This window comes from Paralichthys olivaceus, chromosome 18 (genome assembly GCF_024713975.1).
Source record: "Paralichthys olivaceus isolate ysfri-2021 chromosome 18, ASM2471397v2, whole genome shotgun sequence".
NCBI lineage: Eukaryota > Metazoa > Chordata > Actinopteri > Pleuronectiformes > Paralichthyidae > Paralichthys > Paralichthys olivaceus.
The window spans coordinates 17,949,670-17,971,667 of NC_091110.1; the positions used below are offsets into that span (position 1 = coordinate 17,949,670).

Below are 21,998 nucleotides of genomic sequence, written 5' to 3' on the forward strand. Positions count from 1 at the left end.
TCTCTCCATGCCTGCCGCCAACCCCCTTCTCTCTCTTTACCTTTTTTCTAAATCGTCTTTATTCAGTCTTATCCACATCTCGACTTTACATATCAATCACTTCTTACTGTGCAAACATGTTCGTTTTTTTTAAAATTCCTATTTCCAGTTTACGTGCTGATTGAAGCACGTACTGTGTCTCAAACAAATGAATACAGTTTTGAGAGTAGCTGCTCGGGGACCTTTGCAGTTAATATCGAGATATGTCAGAATATTTGCACAGATTATATGACCCAGGTTTATATGGAGCTGGAGAGAGCCATCATTTTAGTGGGATACAACCAAAATAGAGCAATTGAAGGACACTCCAAAGCCATTATGAAAATCATGCACTCGTGTTTGGAAGCTTGTCTTATCTCTGATTTTGTAGATTTGATTTTCTTGGTCAGTGCTGTGTCATAGCGGCCGTTATTCAAAAGAACACGATCAAAATGCAGCAGAATATTACTGCAGCAACCTCTTGCACCATAATCATACTGAGCTGTTCCATGACCTGTCGTCTATTTTTAAATATATTTATGTATCGAGAAAGGAAGCCTGGCAAAATAGCGGCGCATATTTAAGCGATTCATTTGTGTGTCAAGCAAAGAGATAAAGGTTAACAACATGTGATCTTCGCTGTTACAATCCCGCCTTCAATCTTCCCGGAAAGAAATGATCTCTGGATAACCTTACGCCTCTAAACCCGGTGATTAAAACTAAACTTTGACTCTCAGAGACATGTATGTGATCTTCTATTTTGCGCCAATCAACAACAGGAAGCTTCCCTGCCTGGAATTCAGACGGGACATTTAACGTGGGTTATTGCACGGGCTTGAAATGCAGCACTCGTTACAAACATGCAGTTATGTGTCATTAGAAGGCTTTTAAAGCGATTTTTTGAAAGACACCAATTGGTATAATCACCGTTTCATTAAGGAAGCATTGATGCGCTGCAGAACGGAGAGAGACAGATTTTCCAGCTCGGTGTCACTGAGCTTTACATGTCTTTGCAAATGGAGGAATATATGTAGGTAATAATAACGTGTGATAAACCCTGATTCTGGAACTGTGTTGTTATTGTTACAAATCAACCCGTAGGGAAATTACGATTCAATCAATCATTGTTTATACGATCCAGATATTGAATGGATTGCCATGAATCTTTTTGCACAGACATCCACGGTCCCCACAGAATGAATCCAAGTGACTCCAGCATGTTTCCTACAGATTCCACCTTTGTGGCTCTGTGAAGAAATGTATTAGCATTTCGTCGACTGTGTCTTTGTCTTTTTATTCAGTATCTTGGTTCTACTCATTGGACTAATTGTGATTCATTCCTCTTTTATGAGTTATGGCCGTTTTGCATTTCCTCCTAGTCTATAAATGTTTTCATCTTTATCCGTCTCTGTAAAGCACTTTGTTACTCGGTTTTAAAAAGCACTTCATTTAAATAAAGCTCGTTATAATTACAGTTAGTCTTGCTCAGCCAGTCCATTATCACCAATTTGGTTTAGTTTTAGCAGGAGCGAATAATATTCAGGCAGAACTCACTTTTAAACCTTTTCTTGGTTGCATCAGAGTCAGAGGTTGTAGCACGCAGGCCTGAAAACTCTCCATCTGTTGGTTGCAGTTTCCCATGGTTAAATGAATGTTTGCTGCTAGCTGTGCTGTTAGCTTTGTTGTGGGGTTTTTTTTGAAATTCGTTAGATCAGACGTTGACGGAGGAAGCCAAAATCTACTGGAACCAACAGTGGAATTATCTAGAGTCAGACATCTGGTGAGTTAGACACACAACAGTGCTGCCAATGTACCCGACTGATATTGTTTCTACATCGAGTATTGTTCACTGTGCGGTTGTGTTCAGTTTTTGGAAATCGCTTCGTTGGTGCAGTGAAGGTTCTAAACCGGCCCGTTTGGAGTGAGCGGTTTGTTTGACCTGCGGTGATGCTGGTTGCAGCTCTTCTTTCTGAAACTGTGAAAGTGACCAGCAGTAATTGTACAGTATTGACCTGCTGCTGGACTCGGTCCACAGAAGCCTGAAGCTGCACCACCGCTGCTGCACGAAGAGCTCTTCAGTAAGCAGAACCCCCCTGGACTGCAGAATCAGGACAGTTTATTAAAATCGTATAGAATTGAACGCATCATGTGTCCAAATTCCATCAGAATTGACGCTGCACTTTGTTGTGCTATTAAGAATACACATGCCAAGTGTGAAGCAGGTAAGATGAACGGTTCTTGAGCTATAAACAGATATACATTTCTGGAATTAAATATATCAGTGCTGATTAATCTGATGTTTTGTGTGAGCTGAGGAGGAACCAGAGAAATAATGATATTTTCTCTTTCAACTTGATGAATGAAAAAAAAAAGATTCACAATGCAATAGAAACGGCTTAAAACTGTGATATTCAGTTTGCTCATTATCCCTTTAATATGTATACAAGTCATAAAAAACATTGTGTTGTGTGCTCTCACTCAACAGCCTCTGTTAGTTCTCATCTGAATGTGGGAGTAAAACACAAAGTCAAATTATTCAGCCAGTATGAAAACTGAAAAGTGCAACAGTTGAAACACGCGACGGAGAAACTCGCACATGTGCACGACTTGCATAAACAATGTCATATCGACAGATGCTCTCTTCAAACTGCCGACGAAGAGACGAATCGTCGCTGTAGGATCGCAGCGAACACCCTCATAACAATTTTGCATATTTTACACTCAACATGAGTCGTAACAGTTGTGTCATTTATTTTTGAAAAACATTTCCATTCCAGCTGCTCTACCATTAAAACAAATAGAAAAAAGAAAGTTGTGTACAGGTGTGTGACACCGTAGTGATTTCTGCCTCTTGCAAAATAATTGATTGTCCCCTGTCATGGCGGGAAATTAAAATTAGGGTTATTAATATCCGAGCTGACTTTTCAAACTGAAAATAATACTCTGTGATATGTTTTTGGAGGAATCGCCATGGAAACAGTCGTCTTAATGCCCGGGACATGACCACACAATCAGACCACTTAGCAGGCAGCAGAGGACGGTAATTCTTGGCACCCTCTCCCTCTCTGTAATTCGGTTACCACTAGGATGTCGTTTAGCCCAGGCAGACTGACAGGGCTTTAAAAGTAAGGGAAGAAACTGCAATTACCCTGGGAGGGCTGCAGCAAAAAGGCTAGAGCCATCAGGCCTCTTTCATGTCTACGCTAACACGCAGGAAGCAAAGGACGGACTCTGTGCACATCAGTGAGGCTGAAAAAAAACCGTCCTCAATCTTTGTTTCCCTTTGTGCACGCGTGAGTTCTCTGTGCGGCATTTTTAATGTGTTGCATTTAGATCTGATAAGAGTCTTGTAGCATCAGTCGGCGGCGTGTCATGCACACCGGTACGCTGCACATCAAATACAGCCGGTATCTGGCATTTGATAAAGAGATGATTCACATACAGAGATATGTCTCGTACCCGAAGGCATTAATCCAACACGTTCTGTCCAGTTGATGGGAATTTTGTTTCCTTCCCTGCAGCAGATTTGTCTTTGAGGGTTTCATTTCACAGATCTCGACCTGTGTGGCCTCTCATTGTGTATCTGTGTTTCACTTCAATCTTTATTTAATTTGCAATATATCAGGGTTTAATCCAGGGTAGCAGACCACCACTGCAAGATACAGTGCGATATTAAGTCTTAGCCCCCAAGTCCAGGTAAAGATCATACACATACACATTCTCCTGGAATCTGTGACTCTGAACACAGAAATAAAGAATAAACAAAAATGACTTTCCTTATTTCAGATCCTGATCTTTACGACAGTACAAACAGAAACATCTAGTGTGTAATGGAGCATGACTTCCTATGATGTGTGATGGGAACTGCACTAACTCATAAATAATGATAATCAATGTGATGATACATTATTGAGTTTTTAAAACACGATTGACTTTCAGACGGTGCTGCAGCTCAGAATGTCTCATTAATAAACTTCTTATTCTTCGAATGTGGCAGAATATTACATAAACAAAATAAAAAAAGAAACCAGAACATGAAAATATTCTGTTTAATATATCAAAATATTTATTTAAAGGAGTTATTTATGAAATGTTCATAGTAAGAGAATTTAATTGCACATTTGTTTCTCATTACAAATAACATGTCACATATCTATATTTATTTTTAATGCAAACATAACAGCAGCTGCCTGAATTAACCAGTTAGCACCTGTCAAAGCAACACAACACAACATATGTACTTTTGTTTAGACCACAGCAACATTGCTTAGACATGTACAACATTGCTTAGACATGTAATTACTCCACACGCCTGTAAAAACAACAGTGATAGGATTATTTATAATCCAATGTTTTAATCAACCTTTCACAAACGCCTTCGACACAAGCTGTTGTGTAATTAGTCTATAGCAGAAAATGTTCATTGTTTTTAATTTATACTAGAAGAAAAACAAGAACGGGAAAGAAACTAATTGCCCTCAAACGCCCCATACTGCAGCTTTTTTCTTTCCACTGTGAGAGATAACGAACTGCTCTGACAAGGACATCCAAATACATTCCATTAGAAGTCTGACAGGGTCTCGACAGGGCATGAAGCAAGGTGTTAGTATTCTCCAACAGTGTGATCATGCCTGAAAGACAGTTCTGGCTGAATTAATGAATTAATGTATGTCTCAAATATCCATAAACATAAGAATTTGACTCTGATGCCATCACAGGGAGATAAGTTACTCCACCAAGGACAAGAGGGTGTTTGGAGTTATTTATTTATTTCCTAATTTCTGTCCCCTCGCTTCACCAACAGATCTGCAGTGCTTAAAAAATATAAGGGTTTTGATTTAGTATTCAGGACAGATCAGTTATTTTCATTCATCAGCTTTGAATTCTGTTGAAGTAAATGCCAGGATACAAATTGATTTCGCCCGTGTACGCCCGGTTTGTCTGTGCGTTTAGTTGTGGCTTCTTTCTGCCAATAACTGATTGCAATTTTTGAGTACGTGAAACGGGTGCGGGTCAGAGGAGGGAATGAAAAATGGAGGAACTGCACCAGAAAAGACGAGAATATGAACAAAAAAACGGTGCATGATTCTATTTCTGTGATCTAAGAGACAAAAGGCAGCTACACGCTCAGCTTGGCTGAATGAGCAATTGATCGTGAAATTTGCAAAGACGGCTGAAATCAGTCAGTTGGGGCCGGGCGAGGAGAGCACCGCTATCCGCCAGATGGAGTCTGGAGAGCAAGTTTGGGTTGATGCTGGACTTGCCTGGCACCATATGGTAAAATGGAAGGTTTGCACTATAACACAGGAACAAGGAGGCTAGTTCTGCATGAAGAGAACAAAAAGTTTGCACAGGGTCGGCCATCTGTCTCCATGCAAAGCAATGACGTTATTTTTTTTGCTAGAAGCTTTGCACAGAAGGTATTTGAATCCCAACTCCGGTTAAATTTCATTTTCAAGTAAACAAAAGATGTGAGAAGATAGAGGCCGACGGTTTTGAGAAAAAAGTTGTTTTTCTGTACAATAACCAAGGTGATGGCGTGACCGCGTTGTGTTTACTGATTTGACTGCGTTTCCTCTGGTGATTTGCACGCCCCGACCTGAATGAGAGAAAGGATGAGATGACAGAGGCAGGTACAGATGAAAAAAATTGACGAGGTAATAGAGCAACACAGAGGCGGAGGAGGGAGGCGAGACGCGGTGACAGGGAGCCTGACAGTGCATGGAAGCATATCGCTGCAGGCTTGGACAGACTGTTGGTCAAAGTGCACCAGACTGGGGTATTTTGCTGTTAAAAAATTCTGTCCCCCCCTCCTCCTCCCTGCGGACCACTCCAACTCTGCTTGTGTAACCTCATCTGTTAACAGATGTGCTCTGAAATCCTGCAGCGCCGTTGCAGAAAACTCCTCAGGTGGTACAAGTGTAATTTTAGAGTTTGGAACTGGAGGTGTAAGTGTGATGTTAAACAAGTGATGTGGGTCCACGAGCGTTTTGAGAGTTGATATTTCCTTCAATAACAACCGAAGAGCAGAGTTTTAGTTTGTATCGCACACTGGCGAGATATTTATTCATAAACACTGAGAGGTAGCAAGTCAAGATTTCCAAAAAACGAGAAATGTTACACATTTTTCTTCATGTAATCCGAAATGAAATCCTCAGTTTCATTTAGATTTTTCAAAATATATCATAAATATTTGTCAGTTAGCCAGCCGGCTGTTTTTACCTTCCAGTATTGGTCACTCGATTATTCCTTCTGATGCCAAAGTTCTCCCACAAAGAACCAAACGACTCTGGAAGATTATCCGACAAGAAAAAAGTGCTGCTTCACGACATCATGGTCATCGGTCATTGTTTTGATTGAGCGACCCCTTTGAGCCGAAGTTACATATTCTACTTTTAAGTCATTCAAACAAATTCACAAATATACATATATTATCTGTTAATTGCATCGTGTATAATGTGTGTGTGTGTGTTGTGCTTATTTCACTAAAGGCAATTTGAATATTGTTGCTCCTTTACACGAGCAACCTGATGAAATATTTATCAGGGATTTGAGGATTCAGGCAGTTTTAATTACCATTTGCTGAACAGGCATCTCACAAGGTTTACTACGGTGCCATCGGTCCTGTCACTCAGCGTTCGCTTGTCTCTGCTCGCAGCAACATGTTTTGCTTTGTTTTCGCTGAGTGAAAAGACAGTGTAAACTTATCGGTTTTTGTTCTCCTCGTAGAGAATGTTCTCAAACATGAACATTTAAGTGCTCTGGAGAGATGTTATGATGAGTAGTGAGCACAATAGGCTACAGCCACGCACGGTTCTACAGAGACGCACAAATGAGTGCAGCTTTCCAAAGAATCTATAAACGCCAATACAAAGGAAACTGAGAGAAGTGATTGGCACGTACCTGAAGATGAGTAAACAACTTGACAGCGTGGGAGGCGAAAAAGAGTCTCTTTATTCAGACCATGTTTTATACAACATGTAAACGGCTATTCATAAGAAAAATAAGACTGTGTGAGTTTATCATTCGTGATATAGGTGGTTGAAGCCATGCAAGCAATCAACTGTGTGAATGAATCCACAGTTATTCCAACAATGTGAGCACAAACAATGGAACTTACTCAGACATGTCAGACGTGCAGCAGGCCTCACATGTGGGCAGATGTTGCAGCTGCAGCGTGACAGTGTGAGACCATGCGATGAAGGTGAGAAACAGTAAAGAGCCACGTGATGCTAACTCACTTATTTTAGTGAACGTGTGAAGCAGTAGATCAAAAAAACAAAAACAACAACTGATGCAGATAAATCCAAAGAAAGACAGATTTGCAGCATCATCTTAGTTCGGGAGTTACAGGACTGCAGTTGTCAAAGAACGCCAAGGTGATCAAAAAGGTTATTTGCCGCAAAATTCTTCTGAATTCCAGACGACTACATCTCTTAGTGTTCAGTTCCCTTTGCAGCGTTATTGAAATTCAGACTGGAGATGTTCTTGCCTCGAAGGAACTGTCGGGTCAGGGTTTATCAGTGGAAAGGTTGTCTCTCCAGGGAAATGCTCTGCTGCAGGCGTATGCAAAACTGTCCCCCCAGGGACCGTCTGTAGCGACCTGGATTTTCCTACGATTACTTAAGCCCTGTGGCTAATTACCTTTTCAGATGAAAACATACGCCTCCTCATTAATTCTGCACTCCACAATCTATCATAATTACTAGCAAATAATATGTTGTTATCGCTCTAATTCAAATTAGTGTCTGTGATTCTGACTTGTACTAATTACTTTCAGTGTGGTTTTCTGAACTGGTTTACAGCCCGAAAAAACTGGAAATCAAATGTATAATATTTGAAAATGTGTAAATATGTGGACCGGGAACAACCTTTCACTGTTGTACGGGATTAGATTCATAACATTGAGAAACACAAACCTGTTATTGTACCAGTAGTCACTATACACTTCCATATTTCCATAACCTATCATTACAAGAAATGGTACAAGAAGCATCTACTCTAATAAATCAGTATATAAGTATAATACAGCTTACATCCGCTGCCTCGCTGCTAAACATCTTTGCATGAATGAGCGAGTGACAAGTACAATTTGGTCAAGAAATAATTAAAAGGAACTTCGATTTCTGGCATTCGGAAGAGAACCTGTCGAATCGTGGAGCGGAAAAGGGTTTTTAAAAAATAATTAGTGGAGGAAAAAAAAAAAAAAGTTTGTGACCTTTTTCCAACTTTTTCTAACAGTCAGAGAGAAGGGTGAAAAATGTGAGGAGAGCCAAGAGAGACGGGAGAAAATGATTAGCCATGAGGGCGCATGCTGCTTCGAGATGCTTCGCGTTGTTTGTGTGCATCAGTGAATATCCAGCTTTGTTAGAAGACCATCTGTGTCTGCACGCTGCTGAGGCGGTGCACGGCGAGGCGGGATGGGGGAGCAGATAGGGAGTGGGTCTGCCTATCAGTTCTGGCTGCTGCCCAGCTCCCTTTGACATGTCTTATTAGTCAGGTCTTTAAAAGCCCCGGCACTGCCTTCCCCGGCACACTCCTCCCCAATATCCCTGATTAAAGTGCGACGGACGCTCCCAGTGTAGAGCCAAGTTGGCCACACAGCGTTTATGTTGGGTCATGCTCATTACTCAGACACTCTGCCGGTGCTGCCGCCGCCGCCGCCGCGGTGGGAAGCGACACATAATGCAAGACATCGGCAGCCAAGAGATTTGGGAAGTTTCATTACGGGACAGCAGAAATGAAACAACAAATTGTTCTCCTTTGACACGGCCCGTCACTCTAACTTCCGAATACACAGCTGGGCGCTCGGCAGCGTGTGCAGAAGATTTACTGCACGAGGAGACGTTTGTTTGTTTAGCCAGGAAACAACATCAGCATGATCAGACTTCATTAACATGTGCAAACATTATAATTAACGTGAAAATTAAAGGTCATAGACAGTGTTCGGTTAAATTACACTTCACAGATTTGCTGTAATTATTGGTTGGTGACAAATAATAGATAAAAAAATGACATATTATAATTTAATCATAATATATATGATGTTTAATCTCTATCGATGCTGTCATCATTATGTCACATTAGTGATGCCCCCTTCATGTTGACTGAAAAGGTGTGGCAGCCTGAGAAGCAAAACTCAGGGCAAAACACCGACTTCTACTCCTCGTTGAGATAATTACTGTGAGTGCTAATACGTTTTTGTAAATGACCGTAAATTAAAAACATGTGGTTGTGGACTGTCAGTCAAACAATCTAACGACACTATAACGATGAATATAAAGTAAGTAAATAATCCCGAATAGAACTAACAATGAGAATCATTAGCCGGACGTGAGATGACATGAAATTGCAAACGAACTATAAAATGAGTAAAACCTGAACACTGCGGAAAACAGTCCACGCCTTCATTAGCCGCTGTGATTGTGTGTTGCAGTGCACGTGTGTGTGTGTGTGTGTGTGTGTGTGAGCACGTGTTGAGCGGTGAGTAACATTTCATGGCCCATTTGCTGTGGTCGGCAGAAGCTCCTTTACTGTACGTACTGTGAAGTGGGAGGAGGTCGGGATGGGCACTCGCTGATGTGTGAAGGGGGCCTCGATCCTGCTCCGACTCCCCCCCCCTGGTTTTCTCCCTCACTCTCCCCTCATTTTAACATGGAGTGTACCTGTGTGTGTGTGTGTGTGTGTTGTGTTGTGTCAGAGACCTGTAATCAAGAGTCACTTCACATAAAGGGACCTGAAGTCATTACGGAATTAGTAGGAGGCTAACGGCTTGTTTAGAGAATCAATTAGTTTAAAATGTGGATGGTTGTTTTTGAACACGCAGCTCAACGAGGGGATATCAAGGTTGAACATTCTGCTTCTGAAGTGAACTGACCCTTTATGACTCTTCGGCCGGTTCTGTCCCGAGAGGCTTCTTTAATCCCAGTCAATGGATGCAGCTCTTAAAAAAGACAGGTACATGCATCTGTAGCTTCCCTAATGTGAAATGGAACATGAGGGTATGATTTCACCAAGAGATATGATCAAAGTGTTCCAGGATTTCATTTGATCACTCGAAGGGGAGCATTATTCTGTGATGGCAGAGTCCCCGGAGAAGCAAAGTGAATCCTCTATTCAATGCTGCAGGGCTGTTAGTAGTGTTGTATCAGCCTGTGGAGGAGGAGGGCGGAGGATTAGTGGATCAATCTCTGCCGTGCACTTCGATCACCGCCGCTGCACTTTTGGAAATTAGAGGGTTAACGTGTCACATTAGGCCACAAGCTAACGATGTCAAAGCTGTTGTGTTTCGGTGCAGATCCAGATCAGGGGGCCGGTCCAGGCTGCCACCAATGTGTAGCTGAGAGAGTGTGTTTTTATTTATTTATTTATATAGTTTTACAACTATGTCCAAATGGCTTTGATGGGTTTTAATGAACAATTCAAGGGTTTGGCTTTGATGGAGGATCGTGTTCTTCTACTTGCCGTTAAAGAAGATGTGATGTCCAAGGAATGATGATGATTTTCCTGCATCAACATTCTCTCATGCTGCCTTTGGTTATCTTACCACAGATGTTAACACAAACACAGATGTGCCCTTCTACTACTACACACAAGTCTGATATACTGACACAGACACACACACTTCCCCATGCAGCTGGGAAGGCTTCCTCTCGGGATGTGCTGTCTGAGAGCAAACTGATGGTGTTTAGCTTCACACCCCCTCAGACATGTCCACGCACACTGCTCTGCTGAAAAAACCTGACTGGTGGGCTCCGTGTCACTGATGCCCACCCAGCAACATCTGTGCTGACTATCCCCTCCCCCGCACGCCACGGCAGCAGACACGTGAAAGGCAACGCTCACCCACACGGCCTCCTCATGCACAAACAAAGGAGAACCACGTGCACATGTGGACTTTCATGCAATGCACACACACACACACACACACAGTCACCTTTTGCATATAGGACATGTTATCTATGGGGGGGGGGTTAGGCCATTAACACTGTGACATGTTGTCAGGTGATGAGAATTACCAGCCTGTTGGCGTATGGAAATGGTTGGGGGGGTTAGGGTTGTATTCCTAAATCGCCTTTGTCTATGTTTCCTACTTCATTTACATGTTGGGTTAATTTCCTGTGACGCAGCCTCATTGATTTTACTCTTGTTTAAGTCCAACTTGCCCAAAAATGATGAAGAGCTCAGTGGAAAATATTTGAAAAAAGAAAAGAAAAGAAAAAAAAAAACCGGAGCTCTGTGGAAGCTGAGATTTATTCTCTGTGACAGTTACTACTTTGTACAACAACACAGCCGTGTGGAGTGTAGTTATACTGAGACAATTTCAACAGCATAGACACTGAACCTTTACATCAAATATGCATTACAGTCTCCTTTAAATATAGATGGACCAAAATGAATTATGGTAATACATCTCTGCAAAGAGGACCAGAGGGACGAGGACTGGACAAAGAGAAGAGTAATTAAACAGTTATTTCCAGTAACTCCTGGTTCACGGTTGCTTTCGAGAATGCCCCAAATATATCCTGCAAATTGTTTTTATATTTAATAACCCAATAGTCAAAGATTTATGGTGGAGCAGAGCAACAGCTAATATTCACAAGAATATAAAAAATGTTCATAATTCACATGAGGGAGACACAAAAAAAACCACTTCCCACTCAGAATGGTAAACTAACAATTCCCTCATTCATGGATTTACAGTCATAAAAATCTCGATAATAAAAGAATAAAAAAATAGAGCCTGAGCAACACTTCAGTGGGAGACTCCTGCACCTCTTCTTGACTTTGTTATGCTGCTGTGACGGGAGAGGATCAAAGTGTTTGGCTGCGAAAAGGCAGCAGACTTTTGAACTGTAATGCTCCTAAAGCCCGCGGAGGCTTTAGCATTGTCTGCCCGTGGCACCGTTACTGCCTCCTTAGCTGCTCATGAAAGCATGAAGGCAAAAGAGGCAAACTTCAGAAAAAATTAATTTGGGGGATTTGTTTTAAGTTACTCGTGACACAAAACAAAATTAGAGCCGTTTCTTTTAAATGTATGTCATGTAGAATGTGGAAGAAACACTGGTGCACGTTCTCTGATTAGGTTTTTCTATAAGTCCCACGAATGAAAGTTTGAGAAAAGATTTACAGGATGACGGCGGTCTGAGTCTCCTTGGGCAGGTTGCGTCAGAGCTTTGGGGCCTAAGGTCACCCTCCAGAGCGTTCAGGCGTTCAGTGACAGACATCCAGGAGGAGGCAGGGTGCCAGTCATTGTGAGTTGAAGCACATGCTGATAGAGGTGGCGGAGATCCAAGGAAGTAAAAATCCATCCAGCGTTGCAGCATGAGAGGTTGTGAGTGTGTTTTTTTTTCCCTTAATGCAAATGTATTCCGATTGGTAGTAGCTGCTGTAGACAATAAAACGTTACAGGCTGCACCTGCACCGACTGAACCTCGACTGCTCAGCGCCACAATTGATTTGTGTTGCAAAGGGAGTTGTGGTACTTTGGCCGCTCATGTCTCCAAAGCTCCCTCTCAACTTTGACTCCCAGACTTTGTACCCTTCCTGGTCGCCACGGTTCTTTCACAATGCAGAAGGAGGATAATTGCCGCCGCTTCCCTCTTCTATCTTGATCTGAAATACATAATTCATAGCTGCTGTGCTCACTGTTTTGCCTTTCAAATGTCCTGCTGCTCCGCTGCTACCTGGCGCATGCCGACGTGACCCTGTGCTACATTTAGCCTCCTTACTGTACCCGGCGCTCCACCTCGCAGTCGAAGTGGCTCACACCCTTGATCCAATGTAAAGAGCCGCAATCAGGTGCCAGGACCAGTTCTGTCTCCATCACAGATATGAGGATGCTTCAGTAGTGTAATGCACAGATAAAGACACAGTATTAGTATTATAAGTGTTTCCTTGCAAAACCCGACAATCAGTGGAAAATGAACCAATTTGTCAAGCACGTTACATCTGCTCTTTTTGCCCGATAACGTCATTGGGCTCCCATTCAGCTGGATATGTAAATTATGTGCTCAGCGCTCAACAAGCCCCCGAAAGCGTCAGATTTAGCGAGTGAGACAGTCTGCGTCTTTGTATCCTCGTGTCTGACTGGAGGCGGCGTCTTCAGATTAGACCCGGGAACAGCCAGGTCTGTTTACAGATCTCAGGTTGCACTCGCGGGGGCTTATTGGGAAAAAAAAATAAAAAATAGAGAGAGAGAGAAATAAGATGTTGAAATCAAGATGATAAACGAATGATTTTGTTCTTTTGATGAGATGCGTTGCTTCTATTGCAACGTGACGTCAATGTAGGATTTTAATAACGGCCCCAAGTGCTTCGTTTGCTAAGCAATAAACCAACAGGCGGGATAAACGATTCCATTGGTGGATTCTGTATCAAAAGAGAATGGATTTGTATCTATGGTGATGAGGACGGACGTCAAAGTGAAAAGGAATTCACCTTGAAACGCTTTTATTTTCTGAAATAGAAAAATAACGTCTCCCAAGTGTCTGGCCTGTTCGATGAGCCCACAACCGTCCACCATCCATGTATCTCTAGAACATTTGGAAAGTAAATTAAAGTGTCTGTTTTGTATTATTTTGTTCATCTGACCAGATGTTGGCTATTTACATATTTGGCCGTCTTCCCTGTCAACAGAGTCTTCAGTGTGAGGAATTAATAATTCCCATAATGCTGAGAGGCACAACAAGAGGCTGATGCTGTTCCTAATGAGTTACTTGTACCTTTCAACTGCACAGATCAGGGCTGAATATCAAGTAAAGATTTTATTTATGCATCTTTCAACATCACACGTTCTACTTGCTTTGAATATTTAAAAAATATAAGTTGAATTTAAAGCTGCTATCTCATCCCCCTTTATGTAAAGTTCTCCTCACCCTGTCTCATTCTGTCCCTTCACCCTCCTTATTCTATCAAATATATTCAGACAGGCATCCATGCACAAGTGCACACACACACACACACACACACTCTTGCAAGCTGCACGAGGCCAGATTTATGCCCTGACAATTTGATAGAATCCACTGAAACGGTAAGGAGTTAATGTTGGTTAATTAATTCGTTGGACCTGGGCAGGGAGCTGTGAGCTGAGCTGAGGAGGAAGGGGGATGGCGGAGCGGGCGGCGGTGGAGGTGGTGGTGGTGGTGGTGTGGCGGCTATAGCGACGGCAGGGTTGGTGAAGGGTTTAGTATCTAAATGAGGGGAGTAATCCACTGAGTGCCTATAATGTAATGAGTCAGTCTCGCTTAATGGAGTCCATTTGGGGAGGAAAGAGGTATGGAAGGAAGGACTGTGGTGGTTCTGGAGGTGCGTAGGTGGACTGAAAAATGATTTTATGAAAATATGTCCTGTCGCTGGATGAGCAAGCTCTCAGCAGCTGTTTTATTTGTGCAATTGCCGGATTGTGATGCCGCAGTGCATCACGGAGGCGTGTTACTGTAACGCTCGAGGTTACGAATAACACCATTTTTTATCTGAAACAGAACTGGTGTTAATGCTTTCAGAGTGGCTTTATCTTCGCCCCGTGGTTCAGGGTAATTCCTGAACTGCCAGGCTGCGTTTGTGCGTCGCTATTTCCATTTGACTTTGAAATCTATGCTCGCTCTCACACACACACACACGCTCATAAACACACACTGTTCCCCCGTCTCCTCCTGCATATCTGCATTTCATTGACACAGAGTCGTCCTTTTAAGAATTCCTGTCCTGAATTCTTTTATATTCCCTCGAATAGAATTTCTCTTATCAGAAGTTCTTTGTAAATTAAGTTAATAAATGTACACGTATTGCTCATACTGATGAGTCTCTTATTTTTAAATTCACTTTATTAACCTGTCTTCTTCTGCTTTGCTTCTCTGGGACATCATTTAGAATTTAGCAGTAATTGCCATGGACTATTATTTATTTTCCTCTCTCCCTCCCTCTTCTACTTAGGGTCAGTTCCCAAATCCAAAAGTAAAACTCGTCTACTTGTATTTAAATTTGGTTTTCTGTGCCAATGTTCTTATCTTCAGTCTAAGACCATTATAGAAAAGCGTGCATCTTAATGAAGTCACTTTTACAGAGGTGGATGTCTTTTAAAGATAAAGATAAAGATCTAGGAATATTTTTGCACTTGCTCTGACATTGGAATCATTTTCCTTGATTTCTCTGAGAATAATTCATGGATCTTGATATAAAGAATAAATAACTTTGTTAAGCACTGGTTCAGAGATCTGCTCACCATCACTGGTGAAGGCCCAGAAAAGAAAGTGTCACCTGTGCATGAAAAACAGTTCAGTTGCAACACTTGCTCTGCTTCCAACAACTCCTCTGGAGTCAGGGGTTGTATTATTCATGTCTTCCGTGCTGGTGTCATATCTGTAGCTCCCGCTGTTGTTGTGTGCATCTTGTCGCATCTGATGAGCCACCGTTCTGCCAGGGCGCGGCGTGTAATCCAGGTCAGCTGCCATCTTACCCTGCTGTTTTCACGGCCCGTTGGAAATCTTTTAATTGTGAGATTTTAAGCTGGGACTAGACAAAGCGTCTCAGGAGTCTCATCTGTTCGTCTGGCGCCGTGTCGAGGTTCAGGGAGGGAAGCACGAGACCAGACACAGCCAGATGTGACGTGTGCTGCTGGCTGTGACACAAGTGACACGGCGCTGAACACGGCACAGACCCATTTGCTCCAAACTCTTGTACTATGAGTTAAACACGAAAGAAACTGTGGCTTTGTGTCATTCACGTGCTACTTATTCGTGAGACAGTCGCAGTGAGCATTGCCGCACGAGCCACGGGCAGGAAGGGAAACTCTAGGAGACGTCTCACATCTGTAAAAAATAAAAAAAGAGGATTTGTCGCAGATGCTTCAGAGCACACGTTTTTTTTGGAGGGATTCTGCAGCAACCAGGTTTTGGGTAGCTGCAGGCTCAGGTGGTCGCCATGTGAGGATGACTGCAGAGGGCCAGGAGCGAGCTGCCAAGATGACTGTGCTGTCGGTTTGGAGTCGCACATGCACAGTGAAATGTTGTGTTACAAATGAACCAAACAAAAGCATCATTTGAAAGGATGCAATGTCGAAAAGTAAACAGCTGTGTCTGCGGTCGCCGCAGAACATCCAGGCTGTGTTTGTTCTAGTTGGACAGTATTCTGCATTTAATCCGTGTTTATTTTAAAGAATAGAATAAACCTTGGTTCACCTGCATCACAAAAAACAACAGCAGCTGGATTTTTGCTCACAACACAAATTCAATTCCTCTCACCTCCAATCATTCGAGGTGAAAGGTGTTGAACCTCAGCTGGGGCCGTAAAAACCCAAACTGTCTGCATGGCCAGACAACACAAAATACAAACTTAGCTTGAACACACAATTTCAGTTCAGCTAAAACTGAATGAATATAAAATTAAAACATACAACATGATGTCGCTCAACTCTTAACAGATTCAATGAATCATTTAATTTTCCTTCATGTCTAATTTGAGGCTACAGTTTTCCGAGAACCTTTGTCTTTAATGCTTTTTCTTCATGTCTTCTTTTCTTCCCTCTCCGCTCTCTCTCTCTCTAAACAGGTCCCCCACCAGATGGGTGCACTGACCTTCTACCGCTACGAGCAGCCCATTGTCGACTACTGCCAGGCCCATCAACCCCTGCGGCTCAACATGGGCTATGAGGGACCCCCACAGGGCCTGGAGGACCTGGGGCCGTGTGATAGGGGCACCATACAGACAGTGGCGCTGCCCGCCGTGCCCTCCGCTGCCAGCATAGGCGCCCCTATGCCAGGGCCTCGCTCCCCTCCGCCTCCCCTCAGACCACCGACTGAAGGTCCCAGCAGCGGCCCCTTTCCTCCCCCCGAGCGCACCGGTACACTCAAATTTGGACGCTAGCGAGCCCGGCCTGGTTGTTAGAAATGGGGGCCTTTGATTAACCCTGACTTTAAAATGAAGGGGCAGGTGAGCTGGTTTATTCAGTGGGGGCCTTGTTTTCAGAACATGACTAGAGGAAAAAAAAAATTTAATATCACATTCTGCCTGGAGGGATTTGCCATCTGAAACACACCGACTCACCAATATACAGTCGAGGTTGAGACATCATTGCTGATCATTTTTATTTCTCTGTTGTTTTTCCGAAGCACCTTAATGGAAACGTATCGCCGCTGACTCATGTGAGGTGACGTGGAATAAGACAAAACAGAATCACCTTGTTTCCAAATCTGGTCTTTGCCACGTCGGCATCATGGGGCTCCTGCTTATGGACAGTCTGCCTGCGCCGAGTCAGGAGTGGAAGGGAAAGTGCAATAAACACGAGTTTTCAGTCATAAACCGCAACGTAAAAGAGACTACTCATGGTGCGAAGAGCAGGCGGCTTCTTACTGTGATTATTTTTACTTTTTATAGTCAGTAGTCGTTCACAAAATCAATATCTTTACTTTATGAAGATGAGTCACTTCCTTCAGACGAGTGACGGCAAGAGTTTCTGTTTCTTTTTCGTGTCTCCGGATGTTGGATCTCATGCTGAACTCCATTAATGTGCATGACAAACCAAAGAGTTTACTTCTGTTTTCATTTTAATGCACATGTGCTACTTCAGCCGAGGGCATTCTTAAAATGTCAACTGGCCTCTGCCAACCTCAAAGTCACAATTACAACCAAAATCTGCTGGCGGTCTCAGACAGACTGAGCTCATCTTTACCGACAAACACAAAAGGTCTCTTCTCAAGATTACGTTATCGTACCTGATATTCAACGACCGCAGAAACATTACAGCATGATCCATAACTTTCTCTAGTACACATCACATGACATGGGCCCTTTCCACATCAGAATGGCAGGTTTGTGTATATGATTATATCCCAGCTGAATTATTCACTATGCTTTAAAGAGGTAATTATGGGAGGGGGTTGGGTGGGGGGGGGGGGTTGTTTTGTTGTGATAAAATAAGTACATTTGAATGCAACGAATTGTACATATTCTTAAAAAAAGGTCCACTCTACTGAAGGCCGAACCACTCTCACTGCCCCGAACAGAACATTTTGTTGAGTCGACGTTTGACTCCCACCGCTCCGGACAGTTTGGAGAGCGCCGTCTCTCGCTGGGTTTGGGCAAAGCCCCGGCCACGTGCTCCCGTCTCAGCCACAGAGAACATCAGTGCCTAGTGGGAGCATGTCAAACCGGCACGTTGACGTCTCTTCGACCTGCGTACGAACCCGTGGACTGGACTGGGAATATCGCCTGACATCTTCCCCCTTTCTTTTCCGGCAGAAAGGGCGCCCGCGGTGCTGGACTTTATTGCACTCGCTAACCCTTCAGGCCACCACGTCGAGCACTGCTACTTATTGACTTAGGGAGCCGATACGGATACGACCGCGATGGCCTGTCAAACATCATCTCCGGCTTAATCCGAGCAGAGCACCGGGGTCATCCTCTACGTGTCAGCGGACATACTCGCGGGAGTGGGGGAAGCTGTGGTCCTCCCAACGAGCAACCGATTTATCCATGGATGGAACTGATAGGGGGCAAACAAACCCCCGTAAATGTAGGTGTATCCTCGAGATAAGAGAAAAAAATAGATTTTTGTTTGTTATTTTGGCTTTGAACAGAAGAGACAATTTTTTCGAGGTGTTCACAGATGATGTCAAGAAATTCTATAAGACTAATCAAAGGACAAAATCAAATAGAACTTATTTATCGTGTAAATAGTGAATCTTTAATGGAGGAGGAGAAAAAAAAGAAATGAACTTCACTTCTTCTGAAACACAAACTGCTTGTGACCAGAAGAGGAGCCTTATTCACTCTCCGGTGGGAATCTGTCTGAGGAGGTTCCTGCTGCGACGCTCCTGTTGTTTCGATGATAAATATTTTTCTATCTGCTCCCGTCACTGTTCCACCGTCACGCCATTCAACAGAAGTTACTGAGGTTGTTTCTTAAATCCAAATCGTTTTAGTGAATCACATGAAGAAAAGAAGGTTCGGAGGCCTGTTGTCGTTTTAACATCCAACCCTCACCGAGATCCGTGTTTTCCGTTCCGACGTCAGAAACATGTGAGGGCTGATCACGCAGGAGGTGGCCGTGTGACGTGTCGTTTATTTTACTCGAGGAGACGAAGTGTGATATTCTTAATAACGAGAGTTTAAACTTGTGATGGATGTTTCTTTTTGATGTGCCATTATTTTTCTCTGTTAAATGTTTTTGTTTTTTTTTTTACCAAAAACCAGCCCCGAAAAGACAAGCGACCCAAAAGTCTGAGACTAAGAAGGGCTCAGTCCCCCTTCGTGTACAGGACATTGCATAAAAAGCAGTTGATTCGCTCAGTGCGGTTGCTTCATAGTGCTGGTGGAGTTTACTTTTGTAATAGCAGCTGTGCCAATGTCTTTATAATGGAAGCTCTCTCAATTCTATCCATGTATTGTCTTGCCTTGCTCTATATCACCCCTGCTAACTCCTTGGCCTGAATTTCATGTCTGCCTCTTGGTGACTCGGGTGAACCTGTTTAATGATGTTCTATTTCCGTCCGCATGCTGATATTTTGGGAAACTTACGCCTGGTTAGGGAAGAGCACTGAACCGCAGACAAAACAGCCACAGAGATATTTCCTGTCGCCTCTGCCACGGACACCGGACGCACGTGTCACGAACAACCTCGCCGCTCTTAAGGCAACGTGTTTGCTGACCCATTCCTGCCCCTGTCTCGCTTACAGTAGAAGTCCGTGGCGCTGTGTAAGGCTGAGGAAGAGGCTTGTGCGGGCCGCTCACTCCAGGGACGGACTTTCGTCTCCTGCCAAACCCCACGTGTAGTGATTACCTCAGCGACGCCGACTCAACTCACCGTAAACACAACGATCAAAGCTTAACGTTGGCCTTCACGCGTAATTAGAGAATGCTCAAACGTCTCTGTGTATTAACAATTAAATCTACCACTAATAAGCAGCTGATTTATCACGGCTACCTCCCTGATAAAATTGGATATGTTCAGAGGAATGTTTTAATCCTGCCGCCAGTAATTATTTAGTCTTTTGTCCATTTCTTTTGCCATCAGAGAGCTGGAGGCACAGGCGCTGCATGCTAATGATGCATGTTTGAGCTGAACTCCAGGACCGTGTGCGCTATAGCCCCACAATGCCAACAGGCTTTATTTTCTCTTCTGCTTTTATTTGTTTATGGTTTCGTACATCCCGACCCTCCCCTCCAATCTCCGAGTTTGGGCTCAAGTCTGCACTGGGAGCATGTTCTCTTCTTCCCCTCTTTTTCCGCTCTTTCCGTATTTGCTCCGGGTGGGGTGAATAAAGGTCTGAAGAATCGCAGTGAAAACTTTCATATTTCAGTGTTTATGCTCAGAGGAAAAGCTAAATGCAAATCTCGTCGGGGGAGAGGGGAAGCAGAAGAGACTAGAGGGGGGCGGGGAATATATAGAGGGACAAATGGGTAAGTTCAAGGACATTTTATTTTGTTACAGATAAAAACGCCCCGGGCGGCTTTTATTCGACTCGAAGAAATGAGACAAACAGCTTCAGCCAGGGGTTAAATTGGGGCTGGAGACGATCCAAGTGTCTGGCACCCTCGATAAAGTAGTAAACAAATCTGATTGGCAGTTTCGTACATGATAATGTCAGGCGGCTTCATTTTTCATGTGCTGCTGCAGCCTGGCGTTCTCTCCGACTGATGCCATTGAGATACTCGACCCTGCGGCCCCGCCCACACACCCGATTTTTTGTTTTTTTTTACCTTTTCTCAGTCTTTTCCTGCAGCAGATGATTTTTATTTTCCAGAGACTTCAAATCGATGGAATTTCCAAACGGGCTCATCCACAGAATTTACCAGAAGAAACATGATTTGCCATGTTTTGGTATTTGTGGAGAAATGCCTCTTCCTGCAGATCATCACAGAAGGAAAATGTTCTGTTAACATCATTGTTGCTGAAGTAGCAATGACCTGCGTCTCCAGGAGCACATGAAAACTTAACATTAAAAATTCATGAGGTCGTTAGAAAGGTCAGCGCAAGTGTTTGATTGGAAAAGAGCGGGATGGTTTTGATGACCAGTGTGGAGAAATGTGCTTCAGCCGAGACGACTGTTGACGCAAGAACCGACGTATCACGGCGCCCCCGCCCGACCCTGGTGACGCGTGTGCCTGCTGTGCTTTAATCACACATTATCGTCCACTGCTCTCCTGCACCAGCTACAGTCAAGCTCACACACATTAGTATTCTGCAGAGTCACATATGGCACCAACAAATCAAAAAGCAGACTTGCATCTTCTAAACTATGTAATATTCATGCTTGCATAAAAAAAAACACAACACACACATCTATGGTTTAAACACCTTATTTGAATTCGATTCATTCGAAATTTGCACTTCATCACACAGAACCCACTTCACCTCATCAGTCTTTAATTGCAGAAACAATCATTGCAATCCCAAAACACAGGTAGGAAAAAAGAAGGCAACACACACACACACACACACTTCTTGATAAATAAGCACTCTAGGTTTTGACGTTCTCATTCATTCCAGTTCACCCCAGGCAATATGCGAGTGTTCAACAGGTTCTAATCCATTACCTGATAAATAGATTTGAAAAAATTTAATTCCAAGCCAGACGAGGATTTGCGGCTTTTCCCTCCTCTGCCATACAACTGCGTCTTACCTGCAGGCAGCGCTGGAGCACAGCTCGCGGTCTCGACTCCACGGAGGCAGCGTGTATACGAGAGGGGAGGAGGGGGAGGGCAGGAGGGGAGGAGGGGGAGGGCAAGCAGAAAAAAAAGAAAAATGAATGAATAAACAGGCTCATGCTCCCCATCTGCCACTTTAAGATTTCCACTATCTATTTTTGTTAGTGTGTCATTAGCGTGTGTGCAGACTGCAAAGTGGTAAGAATTAATAAGTGTGTCGTGCTAAGAAGGCACAGAGTGAGACAGGAAGCTCTGCTAGTGAGTTAGCGACCCTGCATGTACCCAGAAGGCCTAAGTGTGTATGTGTGTGTGTGTGTGTAGCTACAGCAGCACCC

The 21,998-nt window shown here is 43.4% G+C and overlaps 1 protein-coding gene across 2 annotated transcripts in view; it reads left to right on the forward strand.

The window, feature by feature from the left end:
- The window catches only part of LOC109639831 (leucine-rich repeat transmembrane neuronal protein 4), an 86,318-nt gene extending 64,598 nt beyond the window's left edge, over positions 1 to 21,720 (forward strand). Inside the window, exon 3 of one of the 2 annotated variants that reach the window (XR_011239169.1) lies at positions 16,567 to 16,701. Coding sequence is in view for 1 of the 2 variants with exons in the window: in XM_020103503.2 (XP_019959062.1) it covers positions 16,567 to 16,881 (315 nt within the window). In the remaining variant the exon portion in view is untranslated. Of the gene's footprint in view, positions 1 to 16,566 lie in introns of both variants that reach the window. The other variant, XM_020103503.2, reaches the window with a different exon arrangement.
- The last annotated feature ends 278 nt before the right edge of the window (positions 21,721 to 21,998 follow it).